At 38.5% G+C, this 20,951-nt stretch overlaps 1 protein-coding gene across 1 annotated transcript in view; it reads right to left on the bottom strand.

Annotated features, from left to right (window-relative positions):
* Positions 1-410: 410 nt before the first annotated feature.
* The window catches only part of LOC134479342 (uncharacterized), a 261,904-nt gene continuing 241,363 nt past the window's right edge, over positions 411-20,951 (bottom strand). The window contains exon 4 of the mRNA XM_063262745.1: positions 411-761. Coding sequence (XP_063118815.1) covers positions 658-761 — 104 coding nt within the window. The 3' untranslated portion in view covers positions 411-657. The remainder of the gene's footprint in view (positions 762-20,951) is intronic.

Below are 20,951 nucleotides of genomic sequence, written 5' to 3'. Positions count from 1 at the left end.
TCCCACAGCCAGGAAACTTGGCATACCCAGGCGTCATTTTCACCCTGAAGAGAAATGACTTTTAAGGAAATTAAATACCAGCTGCATGAATCCCAACTAAGGAATGAGAGAGAAATAGAAAAGAAGTATGCAACTTAGAGAATCACTTGCATTTACCTCTTCAGATCACAGGCACCTCATCGCATCAACAAACTCTGTATTGAAGAATGAAAATTCAAGTTAGAGAGGGGGAGACTAAGGGGGAAAGCTCTCAGCAATTCACAATAGGGATCTTTTCATGGAGAGTCTAGAATAAAACATATTCTATGAGTAATTGAATTATGAGTAGCTAGAACTAATGTGAATATATATATTATCCAAAATATAATCATATTCAAGGTAAATAAAAGTACAAAAAATATCCTAAGTGACATTTATAAGGTTTTTTTATTAAATCTTTTTAAAATTCAAATTTTATCATCAATAGGTATTCTTTTCTCAGTGCAACCAAATATCAAAAAGTTGTATTACTGTGACACAGAATATAATGAACAGCTGTAAATTTACAGAACCTTAATTTTTATGGCCATCCAACCGGGCATCAAATTACTAAGTCACAGAAATGGGTCCTATCTTAGGGATGATTATACATGTTTTGAGTACATCCACTCCTACATACTACTGCTGCTGCTGCTGCTGCTGCTGCTGCTGCTGCTGCTGCTGCTGCTGCTGCTGCTGCTCCATGAACCACAATTTGGAAAACTCTGCTGTAGCACATGATCCTGTGAAAGACCAAAGTTCATGATTTATTTGTAATATTCTCTTCTTCCCAAGACTCAACCATTCAAAAAATAAATGCTGAAATCCTGATTGGAAAGATTAATCTCAACAAGATAACTATAAAATTCTACAAAGTCCTATGTATTCATTGTAATAAATATTAGAGAGCTCATATTAAAAATATGCATTGGTTTCTGTGATTAAGTGAAGATTTTTGAGAAATCATTAAAGGTGACACGCCAACACTCAATGGAAAAGTACTGGAAGCAGAGGAGACCAGAGGTAGACTCTACTAAGCGAGGCAATGGAATAACTGGGTGATGTATGTAGACTGAGTTGGATACAACTAGAATCCTGGATGTTGCAATTTGCCCAGGATACCCAAGCAGGTCTCAGTAAAGTAGTTGAGCCAGCACTTTGGAATCAGGATCAAAACATGTGATTACAAACAGCAGCAGCAACAACAAAAAACAAATAAAACACGAACAACAAGCAAATGCAAACCAAGACTGGGTAAGTTGACTCAGGGTCAAGGTCAAAAGAACTAGATTTCTACTCAAGAGCTTAAGAGCAATAATGTGCTGTATTGATGTTTACATAACATAGATGGCTCTCTCCTTTTTGGTTGACAGATTTTTAATTCTATTCAGTCAGAGTGGCATCCGGACTTCATTCTGCATATAACATAATTTATGTCAAGTGATTATTCTAGAAACAAGAAGGTATATACTTCCTGTATTGGAGGCACAATAAATGTACAAAGTGACTTCTGGGATATGCTTTTATGATCAAAGAAAGAAAGACAAAATGTCACTCCTACTTTAATGCATAACATGGGAAGAGTCTTTATGCTTAGATTTGTAGCAGCCATATGGTAGGCCCAAGTTGAGGAATCCCACTAGCTGTTGAAGATGGGAGTTCCAAAGACTGAAGACAATGAATATTTGATCTATTTACCTCTGGGACTCATGTCAAATGATACTCATAAGGTTGAAGAGCTGATAAATCAGTAAAATGGTTGCCTTCAAACCAAGAGCACTGGGTTCAATCTCCAAATCCATGTGGAAATTTGAGTATGGGAGGATATGGAAAACAAAGATTGCTAACTGCCTGAGGGTCACAAGTCAAGTAGCCTGATTTATTTAGCAAACTCAAGGTCAAAGTAAGTTATAGTCTCAAAAGAAAAAATGGAAAGCATCTGAGGAACAATATTGGGTAACACCCTTTAATCAACATGGATGCATAAACATTCATGCATACATACTCTCCTGTATACATTCATTTGCAAGAAGAAAGTAGAGACAATCAATACTATTCTTTTGCTTGTTAGCCTATTTTAATTCTCAAGAGGTAAATTTATGTGTCTGTAAATAAGGAGTGAACCATAATTAGGCTTAGCAGACCAAAGTGAGTTTTCTCTGTTAAAGAAGTATTTAAGCTATAAAGCATGACATTTTGGAGGATAAAAGCACAGAACAATGGAGGATACATTATTCTTCTAAGTGACATGTCTTAACATATTATTCTGTTTCCAAATTAAGTATATCAATGTAAATATAAGCAAGAAAGAATTTCCCGAAGAATAGTGATGCTAGGATATTTACTTGGAGACCTGCAGTGAAAATACATACAGTCAACTACAGATATATTCAAGGGGGTTCAGGCAAAGGAAGGTCTTTAAATAAAGAGTGAGAAATCTTATAGAAGATACTTTGAAAAAATAATTCTGGACACAATAATTAATAGTAAAGGCTGATACCATTACAAGGTGAAACAGGCATCTGCTGGTCAGATAGCCTTGCAATTTTCATGTGGAGTTGTGGAGATTTTGCACATGCTTATGATTATGTTTATATCAGGAAAGTATATAGAAACTCATTCTTCAAACATTCAATATATTCAATATATATGTGAATGTTTCACTTATACAAAGATCAATAGTCCAATTTGATTCTGACAACAGACAAAAATATTTTAATGAAGTCTCTTTACATAAGGGATTATGTGGGGTATCCCACAAAGCTTTGAACTTTTTCTCTTTCATCTCTAGTCTGTTGTTAATCTACTGCAGACTGCCTTCCAATTTCTCTTTAGAAACAACAAATATCTTCTTGTAATAGAGTCTCAAATATCACTCTGATGAGTTGATATACAATATGTTCTTCCCTACACCTACTATGATAAAAATACTCCAGTGAGAGTAACTTAACAGGAAAGGCTTCATTTAACACACAGTTCCAAGCTAGCATATCATGGTAGGGTAATTATGGTATTCAGGACTTTGGGGGACCTAGTCATATGATATAAATATATTCAGAAGAAAAGATCAGAAGTTGCCACCTCCTGTAGCCAGGCAGGATTCACAGTAGTAAAGGGATAAAGGGATAAAGACACCAACCCACCCACAAAATCTTCGACCCAATATTTGTTCTAAGAAGTACAGTGACAAAGATGGATCAGAATCTGGGCAAATGGTCAACCAATGACTGCCTCCAACTTGAGACCTTTCCCATGGGCAATAACAAATCCATGACACTATTAACGATACTCTGCTATGCTGACATATCTATCCTTTGAGAGGCTCTCCCAGTAGCTGACTGAAACAAGTGCAGAGACCCACAATCAAACATTAGACAAAGTTTGGGAAGTATTGTGGAAGAAATGAGAAAAGGATTAAGGAACCTGGGAAGAGATAGAGATTCCATAAGAACAAGAGAGTCAACTAACCTGAACTCATAGGGTATGAGTCACCAACCAAAGAGCATACATGGCTTGACCAAGGCATGCGCATATATATATATATATATATATATATATATATATATATATATATATATATATATATGATAGCTAGCAGATGTGGAGCTTGGTTTTTGTGTAGGTACCCCAAAAATTGGAGTGGGAGCTACCCCTTACTCTCTAACCTACCTGTGAACCCTGTTCTCCTAACTGGGCTGCCCTGTCTGTCCTCAGTGAGAAAGGATGTGCATAGACCTATACTGACTTCATGTGCCAGGGTGGGTTGGTACCCAAGGAAGCCCCCCTTTCTTAGAGGAGAAGAGGAGGGGGAAGTGGAGGAGGAGCTATACAAAGGGGCTCATGGGAGGAGAGTGTGGCTTGGATCAGGTGGTAAGGTGAATAAATAAATAAATAAATAAATAAATAAATAAATAAATAAACAAAAAAGAAGAGATCAAGGAATGAATGCATGTTAGTGTTCACAGTCCTGAATCACCTTCCAGTGGAACAATGGCCACAGTGGGTGAATTTTTTCCCACCTTAACTAATGCAATCAAGATAATTTCCTACATAGATGTCCAAGTGACACAGAAAATTCTCCCATTGTGACTCTCTTCCCAAATGATTCAGTATAGTGTCAAGTTGGCAATGCACACTAACCATTGCATCTTCCAGAAAGTTTTTCATGATTACTCTGTCGGTTCTGCTCTGGTCGCCCACCATCTTTCCACTTCACTTCTCACTGATTTATTCCATCACATCGTGTCAAAACAATACAGCAATTTTCACATCTTCATTGCACCATAACATAAAGAAAGTAAGTATGACTTGTAGTCTGCATTTCTAGTGCTTAGAACATGAGCTAATAATAAAACATTTTGACTAAAAGCATACTAAATTGAAAGTTTAAAGCTCATCAGAAGACTGCATTCCTCATCCAGCAGCTGGAAATAATAAACAGAAGAGACTTCATGATTTAACCATGTAGATAAGAAATATTATTTTAGAGGTCAGTGACACAGAAGGAAAGCATGCAGTTGATTTAATTTCAGGGTCATGCCACTGACCCTTCTTAAGTGACTATTAGTAGGAATAAAATCATTGATTACTATGATGTATAATGAAACTCACAAAGTACTTTACCAATAATTTTTAATCACAATTTTTTCAAAAGACCTCGAGGCCACTTGTGTCAAAATGTTTGGACAATAAAATTGAGGATCTCTACAAATGTTCTTTTATTAGTTGTATCTAATAACAACTGTATTATTGACAGTAATACAAGAAAATATTATAGTATTAACTTGTCACTCTTTAAAATAACTATAGGTCACTTTGATCAACATATTTTTAATTACTACTGACTATCAAGTATTTATTCTGAAGATTTCCATTACTTTGAATTTATATGGGTCTCTTTAGGCTTAACAGAAACCAAGTGGTTTTGACATCTGCTTTTGCCCACATATTCTTGTTTTGGTTTATTTTTATCTTTATTTTTAAGACAGGATCTTATGTAGTTTAGAGTGGCCGTAGTGAATGTTAACTTCTGAGATTATTGGCGAGCATCGTTTCCATTCAGAGAGTCCATCCACAGTGTCACTTCTGATGTAGCATTCATAAAGTTCCACTATTCACTCTTTCAAGAGACTAAGAATGAACAATAGAAAATGTTACCAGTATCTGTATGGAGCTAGCTTTTACTTTTATTTTAAATCTTATGAAAATATGCAGATACCTTTATGGGGTATCAAACAGAGTCTAAATATTAGGTTATATAAGCAAAGAGACTGTGAGGGTTGAACAAGAAATAATTATCTGACTATGGCTGTTAGGTGAATTCTTTCACATGAGACAAGAGACTATGTTATAAGACCTAGGTTATTGTGCTAAAATGATTCATATACTTTATATTATAATTAGAAAATTATCAATATTTTTAATCAATGGCCAGAAAAAAAATCACATGCCAATGTTTTTCTATACACACATAGACTGAGGTGGTAGTGATTCATCTTAGCATAAGTCCTCAAAGTCTGAGACATTTTGAGATATTTGAGATTGGTTGTGTTTCACAAGTATAATTACATAAGCCTACTATTTTTTAATAAAGTTTGGAACTTTGGTGATGTCATTAATATTTTTTAAGGAGAGTGAAATTTACCACAAATTAAAGAAATAAATTAAAATCTAAGGAACATTCACAGTAATTATGCAAGTATTTTTTATTTGTATCAAACATAAGCATGAAATCTTAAAACCATATGAATTTGAATTTGAGAAGGATTCTATTTGAAATGATCCTCAGGTGGGGGAAAAATATATATTCTCACATCCATTCAGAACTTGAGAAGTTGAGTAGAAAATTTTATCATCATGAACACAAACACACTGAGTCTGAAGAATTCAGATGAGCATATCTGATTTGTACTCATACTTAGTCTTGGATGTGATAGTATGTATGTATGCTGCACACATGTACATGTACATGCTAACTAGAGGAATTAGTCTTTGGGGGTTTTTTGAATAAATATTTCAATGTCAAGTAGAGTGAAAGAATGGATTTGCACTGGATATTTTAAAATAAGAATTCTCTAAGACTTGTTCACTAGATATATAATTATTATTAAGTGGGTGAGAGAGAGAGAAGCAAGAGGAAGGAAGGCTTCTTTTGAAGATAAGTAAAGCTTCCACTGATCTCCGGAGTATTTTAGATATGTTATCCACATAAGAAAAATGATATTGTACAAGGGGTAGCAAAGAGCAAATGCAAGAATCAGAGGAAAGGGTACAGTGTTGTAGAACATTGACTTCCAGCCATGATATTGCCATTATGCCCACACATGCTCAGCAGCTGTGATGACCTGCACAAAACCTGCAAGAGATCTGCTGGGTTAACCAATGTTCTGTTTTGGAAAGAGGAGGGGGTTCACAAGACTCAATTTTCCTCACACACTTGAAGGAGTTAATGGTTGTTGTGGGAGAGAGAAATTTTTTCTTCAGTGTTATAGCTACTGCTATGCTACCCATACTCCATAAAGTAACCCCTCATTCATGCCCCTCTAATAATACTAATAATTAAGCCCACTGATTCACAACAAATAAAGAAGAAAAGAACCATATCCTACATACCACCCTAAGTATGAATAATGCTCTGATCTCATCAAAATTCAATAAGATGACAGGTCAAATAATGTTACTTCCATTTTGCAGATGACAAAAGCAATGATGCTACTAGAATCAGATCATAGCATAGCATCATGATATGCACCTAACTAGGAAGAGATATGCTATAAACATTGCAGTGGGAGAGGGTGCATATACTCAGGCAAAACTGAATGAAGAAGTGATGAAAAAAAAAACCCAGAGGAAGCCCACAGGCTGGAACTCAGAGGTAATAGGAATTTTATTTCTGTAGGAATGTGGCTGTAAACCACATCTTAAGAGACCTTGTCATGGAGAACTCAAACATGGCAATGAGTCTTTATGTTTGGATAGTGTCATTACATGAAACTAGAACTCAATGCTAGAAGCTACTTGAGGTTTCACCAGTACAATTATGTTTCTAAACATAACTACTAGAAGATTGCTAACCTGATGTTCTTCTTGCATCAAAAACTTCCAAAATGGAGCTGGTGCTGACCTAAAGCTTGATTTAACATTTATATTACAGATTGCACGATTATGGCTTAAATTAAGGTGTGAAAACCTCAAAGAAATTCTCAGCTATCCATCAGAACTCTCCCTCAGATGTGTTCTCTAGGGATTAAAAGTTTAGGAATAAATTCAAAATCCCTTGTTAAAAATGAATGGCCACTAAAAATTATATTTTCACCTGAACTCAAAAGATGCTAAACTTAGGCTTATAAAATTTTCCCCAACTGGCCAACCTTTCCAGGAGAGAAAAGCAAAAATGGCAAATGGAAATGGGAACCCAAAATGTGGTCTTCAGGGGAAGTGTAAAACACAGTAGGTTAGTAACCAGAAATCACATCAGCCCAAGCTGCGAATGACAAGAGCCAATGTGCAAATGAAGACTATTCTAGGATCAAAGAAGCCACTATTTTAAGAAGGTAACTTGGAAATGTAACAAATGGGAGCTCGGAGGCAAGGTCGGGAAGCCAATACTTGATGAGAATAAGGGATTAAAGCTTGTGTAGAGTCCCACTATACTTATTTGAGACATTCAGAGAAAGGGTGACTTCTACATTTTATGTTATTCCTCTCCCTCGGGCAGATTTTAGAATTGACAGGACAAAGCCACAGCTTATCACTCGGTGTTTTATGAAGCTCAGGCTGGCTGACTCTGAGTATTAACGCAGCTGTAGTCAGTTTTGCATACATATCAGGCAAGCTACAAAATTAGGCTGATTTCTTACCTTTTAACTATATATGGATTCTTTAACATGAAAATTAACATTTCTCTGTCAAATGAGAGATATTGGAAGCCATAAACTAAGCATAAATAACATATTTCATACGCAGATCTTGGTTTATAATAGTGACTCAATAAATGAAGCCAGAATTCATGGAGAAAAGACTTATTTTTTGGATACATAAAGAAACGTGAAATGAGCTTGAAATATTTCCCAAGTACCAGAAAGTAGGAATCATTGAGATAGTTTGGAAGGGAGACAGGGAGGATGAAGAAGAAAGGATAAACAAAGAGAGAAAAAAGAAAGGGAGGGAGACAAGGAGACAGATGCAGATACTTATAGTCAATCATAGGACTGAGTTCAGGGACCTCTGTGGAGGAGTTATGGGAAGGTGTGAAGGAGCTGAAGGGAATGGCAACCTTATGTGAAGACCAACAGTGTCAACTCACCCAGACTACTGGGACCTCCCAGAGAATATGCCACCAACTAAAGAGCATACATGAATTAGTCCAAGTTCCTCAACACATATATGTAGCAGAGGAGTGCCTTGTCTGGCTTCGGCAGGAGAGGATGTGCCTAATCCTGTAGAGACTTGATGTCCAAGGAAGGGGGATTCCCAGGAGTGGTGAACACCCTCTCAGAAGGGAAGGGCAGGGGAAGGGGGTGAAGAAATCTGGGGTGGAGGACTGGGAGGGGTTGCAGCATTTGGGAATTACTACTTTGAGAGGCTCTACTAGAACTTGACTGAGACAGATGCTGATGCAGCCAATCACTGAACTGAGCTCAGGGACCCTTATGAAAAAGTTAGGTGAAAAACTGAAGGAGTTACAGGGGATTACAACCTTATAAGAAGAACAATGGTATTAACTAACCAGACCCTTCAGAGATCCCAGATACTAAGTCACCAACCAAAGAGCATAGGTGGACTGGTCCGTGGACCTCGCTTCATATGTAACAGAGGACTTCCTTGTCTGGCCTCAGTGGCAGCGGATGGGTTCAGTCCTGTGGAGGCTTGATACCCCAGAGAAGGAGGATGGTAGAGGGGTGAGGTAGGAATAGATAGGTGGGTGAGGGAGCACCCTCTTAGAGGTGAAGAGGAGGGAGGTGGAGTACAGAGCTTGTGGAGGGGGGGAACAGAAATGGAGACAATATTTGAAATGTAAATAAATAAAATAAGTAATAAAAATAAAGATAATCCCACTACAAAAAGAAAAATATAAAAGTAAATGTTTGCATTCAATATAATAAATTATGGAATGAAGAAAGAAAGAAAGAAAGAAAGAAAGAAAGAAAGAAAGAAAGAAAGAAAGAAAGACAGACGAGATAAATATCCAAACTAAGAAAATTCTGCACACTTCTTGGAAGTATTTCAACATCGTTTAGAAGGAAGGGCACTGCATGCTTCATCTGTATTGACTGGGTAAAGTTACTTCTTCATTGAATGAACCATATGAAAACAAAAGGTAACCAAAAAGCAACTCTGTAGTTGAGAAACATGACAAAGGCTCTGCCTTCACCAAGTTGCTCTCCATTTAAAAAGTTCCGACCTCGGTCCTATCAGGGGAACAGTGAGATAAATACCAACGTAGTAATTGCCAAGGTGCCACCACAGCTCTGCGAAACTGGCAAAGCAGCAAGAACAAAGGAAGCTGGAAAACTGTCAGAACCAAGAAGACTTGACAGAGACAGTATTAAAATCTAAACCAATACCTTGAATGAGATCTTGTAGTGGAAATAAGATCATATGTAAAACCTAAGGTGATCAGAGAGGAACGTGAGCATGTGTCAGTCCAAATGTGCCATGCTGGCTCACTAGCTGTAAATTCTTTACTGCAAACAGAAGGTGCATAATCATTGTGGGGATACACATTTGGAGATGTTTTCCTGCAAACTCAAATTACCCTGCTAGTGTTTAATAATAAACAAAGAAGGAAATTCTCTTATTGATGCAAAATGCCAATGTGTATCATCCTTTCCCTTTATCTCAGTTGTGTCCCATAGAGGGAGAAATGTGGCAGAACCCACAGCTGCGGAGAAATATACAGTGTCTTGTTAATCTCTTGCCAATTTGAGGTTGCAAGCTGAGTAATTCTCTAGCAATTAAAATTCATCTAAAACACATTATGCTGTTAATGCAGAAAATAAGACTATGGGGTAAGAGAGAAAGTGGAAGAGGACAGAAATTTTGAAGGGAAGGAAACAAAAAGAAAGAAGAAAAAAGGCATGGCAAAGAGAAGTGATGTTCCAGGCAGTTCAATGCAGCAGAGAGAAAGGAAACTTTCCATATGATCTCTCTATTTAACTCCCACCCTGCATCCTACAGCCTTCAGCTTCTACTAGATGCAACTTCTAAACCTTTCCACTCAAGGCTAAAGAAAGGAACAATTGATGGTGTAAATGTCATCAAGTCCTGTCCATTAACACTGGCTTTTCCACCAGCCTCCTATACCAAGAAACACAGCTGGACCATATGTTCCAGTCTCCCCTCACCACAAACAGTCTGTAAGGGTTGTGGTTACTGTGATCCCAGTCATCACTGCCACTCTGGAGGGGACTCCTGCCAGACAAAATATATAGTGACCTCAATACTATAAAAAAAATGCCTACATTGACATCAAAGCTTATATCAGATCTATACATATATGAACCAACAACACAAGAGCAGCACAGTATTTAATAAGTAAATATATAATGCATGAAGAGAAATGGTGACTCAAGAGATTGAAAGGGAGGCTTAGAAAGTGAAAATTATTACAATGCCAGACTTCAATATCTGAAAATATTTAAACAGACATAAATTTAATCAAAACTTTTGTTAGTAGGTCTTAAGAAGAGAATAAAACGTAGCAAGGACAAAGATTCTTTTACAATAAGAGTCTTGCTTATAAAAATAAATATATTGGCACTCATTAGATATTAGTATGGACATTGAGAAAAACAAAGACTTCCATTTAGCAAGCCAATGTTATGAAATAGAAAATAAAGGAGTCGTGTATTCATTACTCTTTGCTGTTCTAATAAAAGTCCATGACTGAGAGTAAACCATGGGAGAAATAGGTGACTTTTGCTTAAGATTTCAGAGGGAGAGCATTGCAGCAGGGGCTCTGATGCGAAGCTGGGAGATCACGTCTTGAACCAAAAACACAAAGCAGAGAGAGAATAAACTGAAGTGAAGCAAGACTGCTGATTCCCAAGGTCCAACCCAGTTATGTATTTCTTCCAGCAAAGTTGCACCATCTCTTCACACTGTGCCACCAAGTGGGATTTAAAAACCCCTAGGAATATTCTCATTCAAATCACAAGTCCCTAAGAAAAGACTAGACATTGTTGACAGACTGGTAAAGTCATTATCCATAGAATGGGACACTGAAAGAAGAGAATGGATGGAGAAAATAGAATAGATTGTGTGTGTGTGTGTGTGTGTTTGTGTGTGTGTGTGTGTGTGTGTGTGTGTTGTTACTTTTCTATTGCTGTGGTAAATAGCATGGCCAAAAGCAACTCAGAGAAGAAGGGGTTTATTTCACCATCTCCTGGGGACATAAAGGGGGAGGACCATGAGTTAGAAACCATGGGAAAATGCAGCCCAATAACTTGCTTTCTCTTTCTTGATTAACTACAGTTCTCATATAGCCTAGGGATGGCACTACCCACAGTATACTGGAATCTCTTTCATCACTTAGCAGTTAAAGGGCCTCATAGACAAGTCCACAGTCCAGAATAATCAGAGCACTTCTTCAGTTAAAGGTCTCTTCTCCCAATGACTCTGGGTTTGTGTTATGTAAACAGCAGAAATTGACTTTGGAGGCACTGAAACCAAATATTAAAGGCATAAAAGAATAATGGCAGCACTCTCAGAACAAAACAAACATTGCCTTCTCTTTGAAATAAAATCTTACATAAGCATGTATCTTAATTTCTAAGAATTGAGAGGGAAATATTTTATTATCTCAACAGAAAAAGGATGGATGTTTTAATTTAAAACAAACAAGTTTAAATCAGAAAGAAATGAGAAAATTTGAATAATAATAGGAGAAAAGATAATGATGACAGACTAAATATTTTTCCTTTAAAAGATCCTGATAAACCTGATTCTAGAAGCACCAGGTTACTAAACTAAAACACACAGTACCTGAAGTAGGATACCTTCTATGTAACTCATTGTTACAGAGATCACACATTGTCATAGAGTCTTTGGAAATAGCATAAGGTCTTACCAATCCTCTTGGTTGCCCTATAGAATTAGATAAGACTCTATACTGAAGATAACATACACCTTGGTTGCATGACATCAAGTCATAACATAAAAAAATAGATTATATAACAAAATAGGGAAACTGCCTGAGATTCACGCACCTACAAGAAAGTTCTGCTAGCCAGCATTTAAACCAATGCAAAAATATGATCCACATAGAAAGAATTTTACTTATATCAGGAATTACTCTGCAGAATTTTAAGAGCATAAATTAATATTTAAATACTTCAGATAAATTGATAAGAAATATAACTGAACTTACACATATATAGGAAAAAAGGAGTTGCAAGACAGAAAAACTTGAAAAATTGGAAGTAACTTTTGCTGACCTAACAAGGATTAATATCTATAACACTTATGGCTTCTTATTAGCTTAACAGCAAAGTTCCAGTAACCAAATTTCAAACTGGGCAAAATAACTCAATAGTTATTTCTCACAGGAAAACATGCAAATAGCATCAAGCACATGAAAATCTAGAGACTATTGATCATTCGGTGAATATTAATAGTCTGCCTCATGCCAGGTAGAACACTTATGATCAAAAAATGCAGGGATTGGGGATTTAGCTCAGTGGTAGAGCATTTGCCTAGCAAGTGCAAGGCCCTGGGTTCGGTCCTCAGCTCCAAAAAAAAAAAAAAAAAAAAAAAAGAAAAAGAAAAAAATGCAATATACAGAGAATGCTAGTATAGATGTGAAAACAGAAGAATTCTTATGAATAGCTTGTGAGAATGTACATAAATTACTTCAGCCATTAAGGAAAACAATGTAGAAACTCATTTCTAAATATCTAAAACTAGACCTGGATGTTTGGTTCAATATTACAGTCCATTCTTAGCATAAAATGCAAGGCCCTGTGTTTAATCTCTAACACCAGAGATAAGCTTAGAGGGTAGATCTAATCTCTTATGATCTAATAAGTCCACTGGAAACATATACCCAAAAGAAATTCATCCAGAAAACTGAAGAGATGCCTCCACCCATATGCGTAAAGCAGCAGCATTTACAATACATAATATACAGAATGAAGCAAAATGTCTCTCTGTGGATGAATGGTAAACTGTGGCAATAGGCTATCATTTACCAAGGAAGAGTTTGAATGCTCTCTGCTGCTCTACAGGACGCTAGAATGGTGTGTTTCAAGATAGCCAACAAAATCTACTGCTTCCCAACAAAGAAATGCTTGATGTCTCAGATGGCAATGCTAATTATATTGATTTAATCATTATGCATTGGATAAATATATGGAATTATATATGAAATATTGTCTCATTGACAATTGAACTCTGATTATTTAGAATGTATTTGCCAGGATTCAGTTCCTCTTTGTCCCAATATTATAAGAGACTGTGTCAGAGGATAGCTTATTAAGATGGGACAGGGGATATTTACACCTCAGTGAGATTAGGTAGGTGGGCTCAAGGGGTAGTATGTTATTGACTGGGTCAAGAACATTGAGGGTGCTTCATTTGCATACTCAAGGGTAGCAGGAGCCAGATAAAGGAGCCTTACAAGGTCATATAGAAAGAAAGCACGGGGGGAACCAGAAGAGACTACACTCTGCCCACATCTCTGACTCCAGAGGAAAACACCAAATGCCATCTGGAACCCTGGTGAACGGAAGCTCCTGGAAAGGGCAGCGCAGATCTTCCTGGTTGCTGCCCCCACGAAGAGCTTATAAGCAACAACCCACAAGCAAACTTGAGCCTCGGGACCACAGGTAAGACCAATTTTTCTGCTGCAAGCAACCTGACTGGTGGCCTTGGGACACACAGAGGCAAAATTCCTCTAGCACCGGACACTTCCAGTTTTTAGCTGGAGTCCCAATCTCACGTTCCCTGCATCCACCTCACTGCTCCTAAACCCCGTGGGAGAGAGAGCTCACCGCCAAGACAGGTGGGCACTCCTGAGACTGCAGAGAGGAAGAGACCACTAAACTGCCCACCCCTGCCCACATCCCTGGCCCAAGAGGAAACTGTATACGGCCTCTGGGTTCCCTTGGATAAGGGCACAGTAGCAGTGGGTCCCCTGCATCTGAGACACCCCCGGAACCTGAAGGGACTGACCGAATAAACAGTTCTCTGCACCCAAATCCCGTGGGAGGGAGAGCTTAACCTTCAGAGAGGGAGACAGGCCTGGGAAACCAGAAGAGACTACACTCTGCCCACATCTCTGACTCCAGAGGAAAACATCAAATGCCATATGGAACCCTGGTGCACTGAAGCTCCCGGAAAGGGCGGCGCAGATCTTCTGGTTGCTGCCCCCGCGGAGAGCTCATAAGCAACACCCCACGAGCAAACTTGAGCCTCGGGACCACAGGTAAGACAAACCTTCCTGCTCCAAGCGACCTGCTTGGTGAACTCGAGACACAGGCCCGCAGGAATAGCTGAAGACCAGTAGATAGGAAAAACTACACGCCCGAAAGCAGAGCACTCTGTCCCCATAACTGGCTGAAAGAATACAGGAAAACAGGTCTACAACACTCCTGACACACAGGCTTATAGGACAGTCTAGTCACTGTCAGAAATAGCAGAACAAAGTAACACTAGAGATAATCAGATGGTGAGAGGCAAGCGCAGGAACCCAAGCAACAGAAACCAAGACTGTATGGCATCATCGGAGCCCAATTCTCCCACCAAAGCGAACACGGAATATCCAAACACACCAGAAAAGCAAGATCTAGTTTCAAAATCATATTTGATCATGATGCTGGAGGACTTCAAGAAAGACATGAAGAACTCCCTTAGAGAAACACAGGAAAACATAAATAAGCAAGTAGAAGCCTACAGAGAGGAATCACAAAAATCCCTGAAAGAATTCCAGGAAAACACAATCAAACAATTGAAGGAATTAAAAATGGAAATAGAAGCAATCAGGAAAGAACACATGGAAACAACCCTGGATATAGAAAACCAAAGGAAGAGACAAGGAACCGTAGATACAAGCATCACCAACAGAATACAAGAGATAGAAGAGAGAATCTCAGGAGCAGAAGATTCCATAGAAATCATCGACTCAACTGTCAAAGATAATGTAAAGCAGAAAAAGCTACTGGTCCAAAACATACAGGAAATATAGGACTCAATTAGAAGATCAACCTAAGGATAATAGGTATAGAAGAGAGTGAAGACTTCCACCTCAAAGGACCAGTAAATATCTTCAACAAAATCATAGAAGAAAACTTCCCTAGCCTAAAAAAAGAGATACCCATAGGCATACAAGAAGCCTACAGAACTCCAAATAGATTGGACCAGAAAAGAAACACCTCCCAACACATAATAGTCAAAACACCAAATGCACAAAATAAAGAAAGAATATTAAAAGCAGTAAGGGAAAAAGGTCAAGTAACATATAAAGGTAGACCTATCAGAATCACACCAGACTTTTTGCCAGAAACTATGAAGGCCAGAAGATCCTGGACAGATGTCATACAGAACCTAAGAGAACACAAATGCCCGCCCAGGTTACTGTATCCTGCAAAACTCTCAATTAACATAGATGGAGAAACCAAGATATTCCATGACAAAAACAAATTACACAATATCTTTCTACAAATCCAGCACTACAAAGGATAATAAATGGTAAAGTCCAACATAAGGAGGCAAGCTACACCCTAGAAAAAGCAAGAAACTAATCGTCTTGGCAACAAAACAAAGAGAAGAAAAGCACACAAACATAACCTCACATCCAAATATGAATATAACAGGAAGCAATAATTACTATTCCTTAATATGTCTCAACATGAATGGTCTCAACTCCCCAGTAAAAAGACATAGATTAACAAACTGGATATGCAATGAGGACCCTGCATTCTGCTGCCTACAGGAAACACACCTCAGAGACAAAGACAGACACTACCTCAGAATGAAAGGCTGGAAAACAACTTTCCAAGCAAATGGTCGGAAGAAACAAGGTGGAGTAGCCATTCTAATATCAAATAAAATCAATTTTCAACTAAAAGTCATCAAAAAAGATAAGGAAGGACACTTCATAATCATCAAAGGAAAAATCCACCAAGATGAACTCTCAATCCTAAATATCTATGCCCCAAATACAAGGGCACCTACATACATAAGAGAAACCTTACTAAAGCTCAAAACACATATTGCACCTCACAGTAGGAAATTTCAACACCCCACTCTCATCAAAGCACAGATCATGGAAACAGAAATTAAACAGAGACGTATACAGACTAAGAGAAGTCATGAACCAAATCTACTTAACGGATATTTATAGAACATTCTATCCTAAAGCAAAAGGATATACATTCTTCTCAGCTCCTCATGGTACTTTCTCCAAAATTGACCATATAATTGGTCAAAAAACGGGCCTCAACAGGTACAGAAAGATAGAAATAATCCCATGCGTGCTATCAGACCACCACGGCCTAAAGCTGGTCTTCAATAATGATAAGGGAAGAACGCCCACATATACGTGGAAGTTGAACAATGCTCTACTCAACGATAACCAGGTCAAGGAAGAAATAAAGAAAGAAATTAAAGACTTCTTAGAATTTAATGAAAATGAAGGTACAACATACCGAAACTTATGGGACACAATGAATGCTGTGCTAAGAGGAAAACTCATAGCTCTGAGTGCCTGCAGAAAGAAACAGGAGAGAGCATATGACAGCAGCTTGGCAGCACACCTAAAAGCTCTAGAACAAAAAGAAGCAAATACACCCAGGAGGAGTAGAAGGCAGGAAATAATCAAACTCAGAGCTGAAATCTGCCAAGTATAAACAAAAAGAACCATAGAAAGAATAAACAGAACCAAAAGTTGGTTCTTTGAGAAAATCAACAAGATAGATCAACCCTTAGCCAGACTAATGAGAAGACACAGAGAGTGTGTCCAAATTAACAAAATCAGAAATGAAAAGGGAGACATAACTACAGATTCAGAGGAAATTCAAAAAATCATCAGATCTTACTATAATAGCCTATATGCAACAAAACTTGAAAATCTGCAGGAAATGGACAATTTCCTAGACAGATACCAGGTACCGAAGTTAAATCAGGAACAGATAAACCAGTTAAACAACCCCATAACTCCTAAGGAAATAGAAGCAGTCATTAAAGGTCTCCCAACCAAAAAGAGCCCAGGTGCAGACAGGTTTAGTGCAGAATTCTACCAGACCTTCATAGAAGACCTCATACCAATACTATCCAAACTATTCCACAAAATTGAAACAGATGGAGCACTACCGAATTCCTTCTATGAAGCCACAATTACTCTTATACCTAAACCACACAAAGACACAACAAAGAAAGAGAACTTCAGACCAATTTCCCTTATGAATATCGATGCAAAAAAACTCAACAAAATTCTGGCAAACCGAATCCAAGAGCACATCAAAACGATCATCCACCATGATCAAGTAGACTTCATCCCAGGCATGCAGGGATGGTTTAATATATGGAAAACCATCAACGTGATCCATTACATAAACAAATGAAAGAACAAAACCACATGATCATTTCATTAGATGCTGAGAAAGCATTTGACAAAATTCAACACCCCTTCATGATAAAAGTCCTGGAAAGATAGGAATTCAAGGCCCATATCTAAACATAGTAAAAGCTATATACAGCAAACGAGTTGCTAACATTAAACTAACTGGAGAGAAACTTGAAGCAATCCCACTAAAATCAGGGACTAAACAGGGCTGCCCACTCTTTCCCTACTTATTCAATATAGTTCTTGAAGTTCTAGCCAGAGCAATCAGACAAGAAAAGGAGATCAAGGGGATACAGGTTGGAAAAGAAGAAGTCAAAATATCACTATTTGTAGATGATATAATAGTATATTTAAGTGACCCCAAAAGTTCTACCAGAGAACTACTAAAGCTGATAAACAACTTCAGCAAACTGGCTGGGTATAAAATTAACTCAAATAAATCAGTAACCTTCCTCTACATAAAAGAGAAACAAGCCGAGAAAGAAATTAGGGAAATGACACCCTTCATAATAGACCCAAACAATATAAAGTATCTCGTTTGACTTTAACCAAGCACATAAAAGATCTGTACAATAAGAACTTCACGACTCTGAAGAAAAAAATTGAAGAAGACCTCAGAAGATGGAAAGATCTCCCATGCTCATGGATTGGCAGGATTAATATAGTAAAAATGGCCATCTTACCAAAAGCAATCTACAGATTCAATGCAATCCCCATCAAAATACCAATCCATTTCTTCAGAGTTAGTCCGAACAATTTGCAAATTCATCTGGAATAACAAAAAACCCAGGATAGCTAAAACTATCCTCAACAATAAAAGGACTTCAGGGGAATCACTATCCCTGAACTCAAGCAATATTACAGAGCAGTAGTGATAAAAACTGCATGGTATTGGTACAGAGACAGATAGATAGACCAATAGAACAGAATTGAAGACCCAGAAATTAACCCACACACCTATGGGCACTTGATTTTTGACAAAGGAGCCAAAGCCATCCTATGGAAAAAAGATAGCATTTTCAGCACGTGGTGCTAGTTCAACTGGAGGTCAACATGTAGAAGAATGCAAATCGATCCATGCTTATCACCCTGTACAAAGCTTAAGTCCAAGTGGAACAAGGACCTCCACATCAAACCAGATACACTCAAACTAATAGAAGAAAAACTAGGGCAGCATCTCGAACACATGGGCACTGGAAAAAATTTCCTGAACAAAACACCATTGGCTTATGCTCTAACATTAAAATGGACAAATGTGAATTACCCTAGATCCCTAGAACAAAGGAAACTCAAGATGGATGATCAAAATGTGAATGCTTCACTCCTTCTTTAAATGAGGAAAAAGAATACCCTTGGCAGGGAAGGGAGAGGCAAAGATTAAAACAGAGACTGAAGGAACACCCATTCAGAGCCTGCCCCACATGTGGCCCATACATATACAGCCACCCAATTAGACAAGATGGATGAAGCAAAGAAGTGCAGACCGACAGGAGCCGGATGTAGATCGCTCCTGAGAGACACAGCCAGAATACAGCAAATACAGAGGCGAATGCCAGCAGCAAACCACTGAACTGAGAATAGGTCCCCCGTTGAAGGAATCAGAGAAAGAACTGGAAGAGCTTGAAGGTGCTCGAGACCCCAAAAGTACAACAATGTCAAGCAACCAGAGCTTCCAGGGACTAAGCCACTACCTAAAGACTATACATGGACTGACCCTGGACTCTGACCCCATAGGTAGCAATGAATATCCTAGTAAGAGCACCAGTTTCGGAATGGGAAGCCCTGGGTCCTGCTAAGACTGAACCCCCAGTGAACTAGACTACGGGGGGAGGGCGGCAATGGGGGGAGGGTTGGGAGGGGAACACCCATAAGGAAGGGGAGGGGGGAGGGGGATGTTTGTCTGGAAACCGGGAAAGGGAATAACACTTGAAGTGTATATAAGAAATACTCAAGTTAATAAAAAAAAAAAAAAAAGAATCGACAAATGGGATCTCATAAAACTGCAAAGCTTCTGTAAGGCAAAGAACACTGTGGTTAGGACAAAACGGCAACCAACAGATTGGGAAAAGATCTTTACCAATCCTACAACAGATAGAGGCCTTATATCCAGAATATACAAAGAACTCAAGAAGTTGGACCGCAGGGAAACAAATAACCCTATTAAAAATGGGGTTCTGAGCTAAACAAAGAGTTCACAGCTGAGGAATGCTGAATGGCTGAGAAACACCTAAAGAAATGTTCAACATCTTTAGTCATAAGGGAAATGCAAATCAAAACAACCCTGAGATTTCACCTCACACCAGTGAGAATGGCTAAGATCAAAAACTCAGGTGACAGCAAATGCTGGCGAGGATGTGGAGAAAGAGGAACACTCCTCCATTGTTGGTGTGATTGCAGACTGGTAAGACCATTCTGGAAATCAGTCTGGAGGTTCCTCAGAAAATTGGACATTGAACTACCTGAGGATCCAGCTATACCTCTCTTGGGCATATACCCACAAGATACCCCAACATATAAAAAAGACACGTGCTCCACTATGTTCATAGCAGCCTTATTTATAATAGCCAGAAGCTGGAAAGAACCCAGATGTTCTTCAACAGAGGAATGGATACAGAAAATGTGGTACATCTACACAATGGAATATTACTCAGCTATCAAAAAAAATGACTTTATGAAATTCGTAGGCAAATGGTTGGAACTGGAAAATATCATCCTGAGTGAGCTAACCCAATCACAGAAAAACACACATGGTATGCACTCATTGATAAGTGGCTATTAGCCCAAATGCTTGAATTACCCTAGATGCATAGAACACATGAAACTCAAGACGGATGATCAAAATGTGAATGCTTCACTCCTTCCTTAAAAGGGGAACAAGAATACCCTTGGCAGGGAAGAGAGAGGCAAAGATTAAAACAGAGACTGAAGGAACACCCATTCAGAGCCTGCCCCACATGTGGCCCATACATATACAGCCACCCAATTAGACAAGATGGATGAAGCAAAGAAGTGGAGACCGACAGGAGCCGGATGTAGATCGCTCCTGAGAGACACAGCCAGAATACAGCAAATACAGAGGCGAATGCCAGCAGCAAACCACTGAACTGAGAATAGGACCCCCGTTGAAGGAATCAGAGAAAGAACTGGAAGAGCTTGAAGGGGCTCGAGACCCTTTATGAACAACAATGCCAAGCAACCAGAGCTTCCAGGGACTAAGCCACTACCTAAAGACTATACATGGACTGACCCTGGACTCTCACCTCATAGGTAGCAATGAATATCCTAGTAAGAGCACCAGTGGAAGGGGAAGCCCTGGGTCCTGCTAAGACTGAACCCCCAGTGAACTAGACTATGGGGCAGGGCGGCAATG

The sequence above is a fragment of the Rattus norvegicus genome, chromosome 6 (genome assembly GCF_036323735.1).
Source record: "Rattus norvegicus strain BN/NHsdMcwi chromosome 6, GRCr8, whole genome shotgun sequence".
Taxonomy (NCBI): Eukaryota; Metazoa; Chordata; class Mammalia; order Rodentia; family Muridae; genus Rattus; species Rattus norvegicus.
This window is presented reverse-complemented; position numbering and strand designations above follow the sequence as displayed.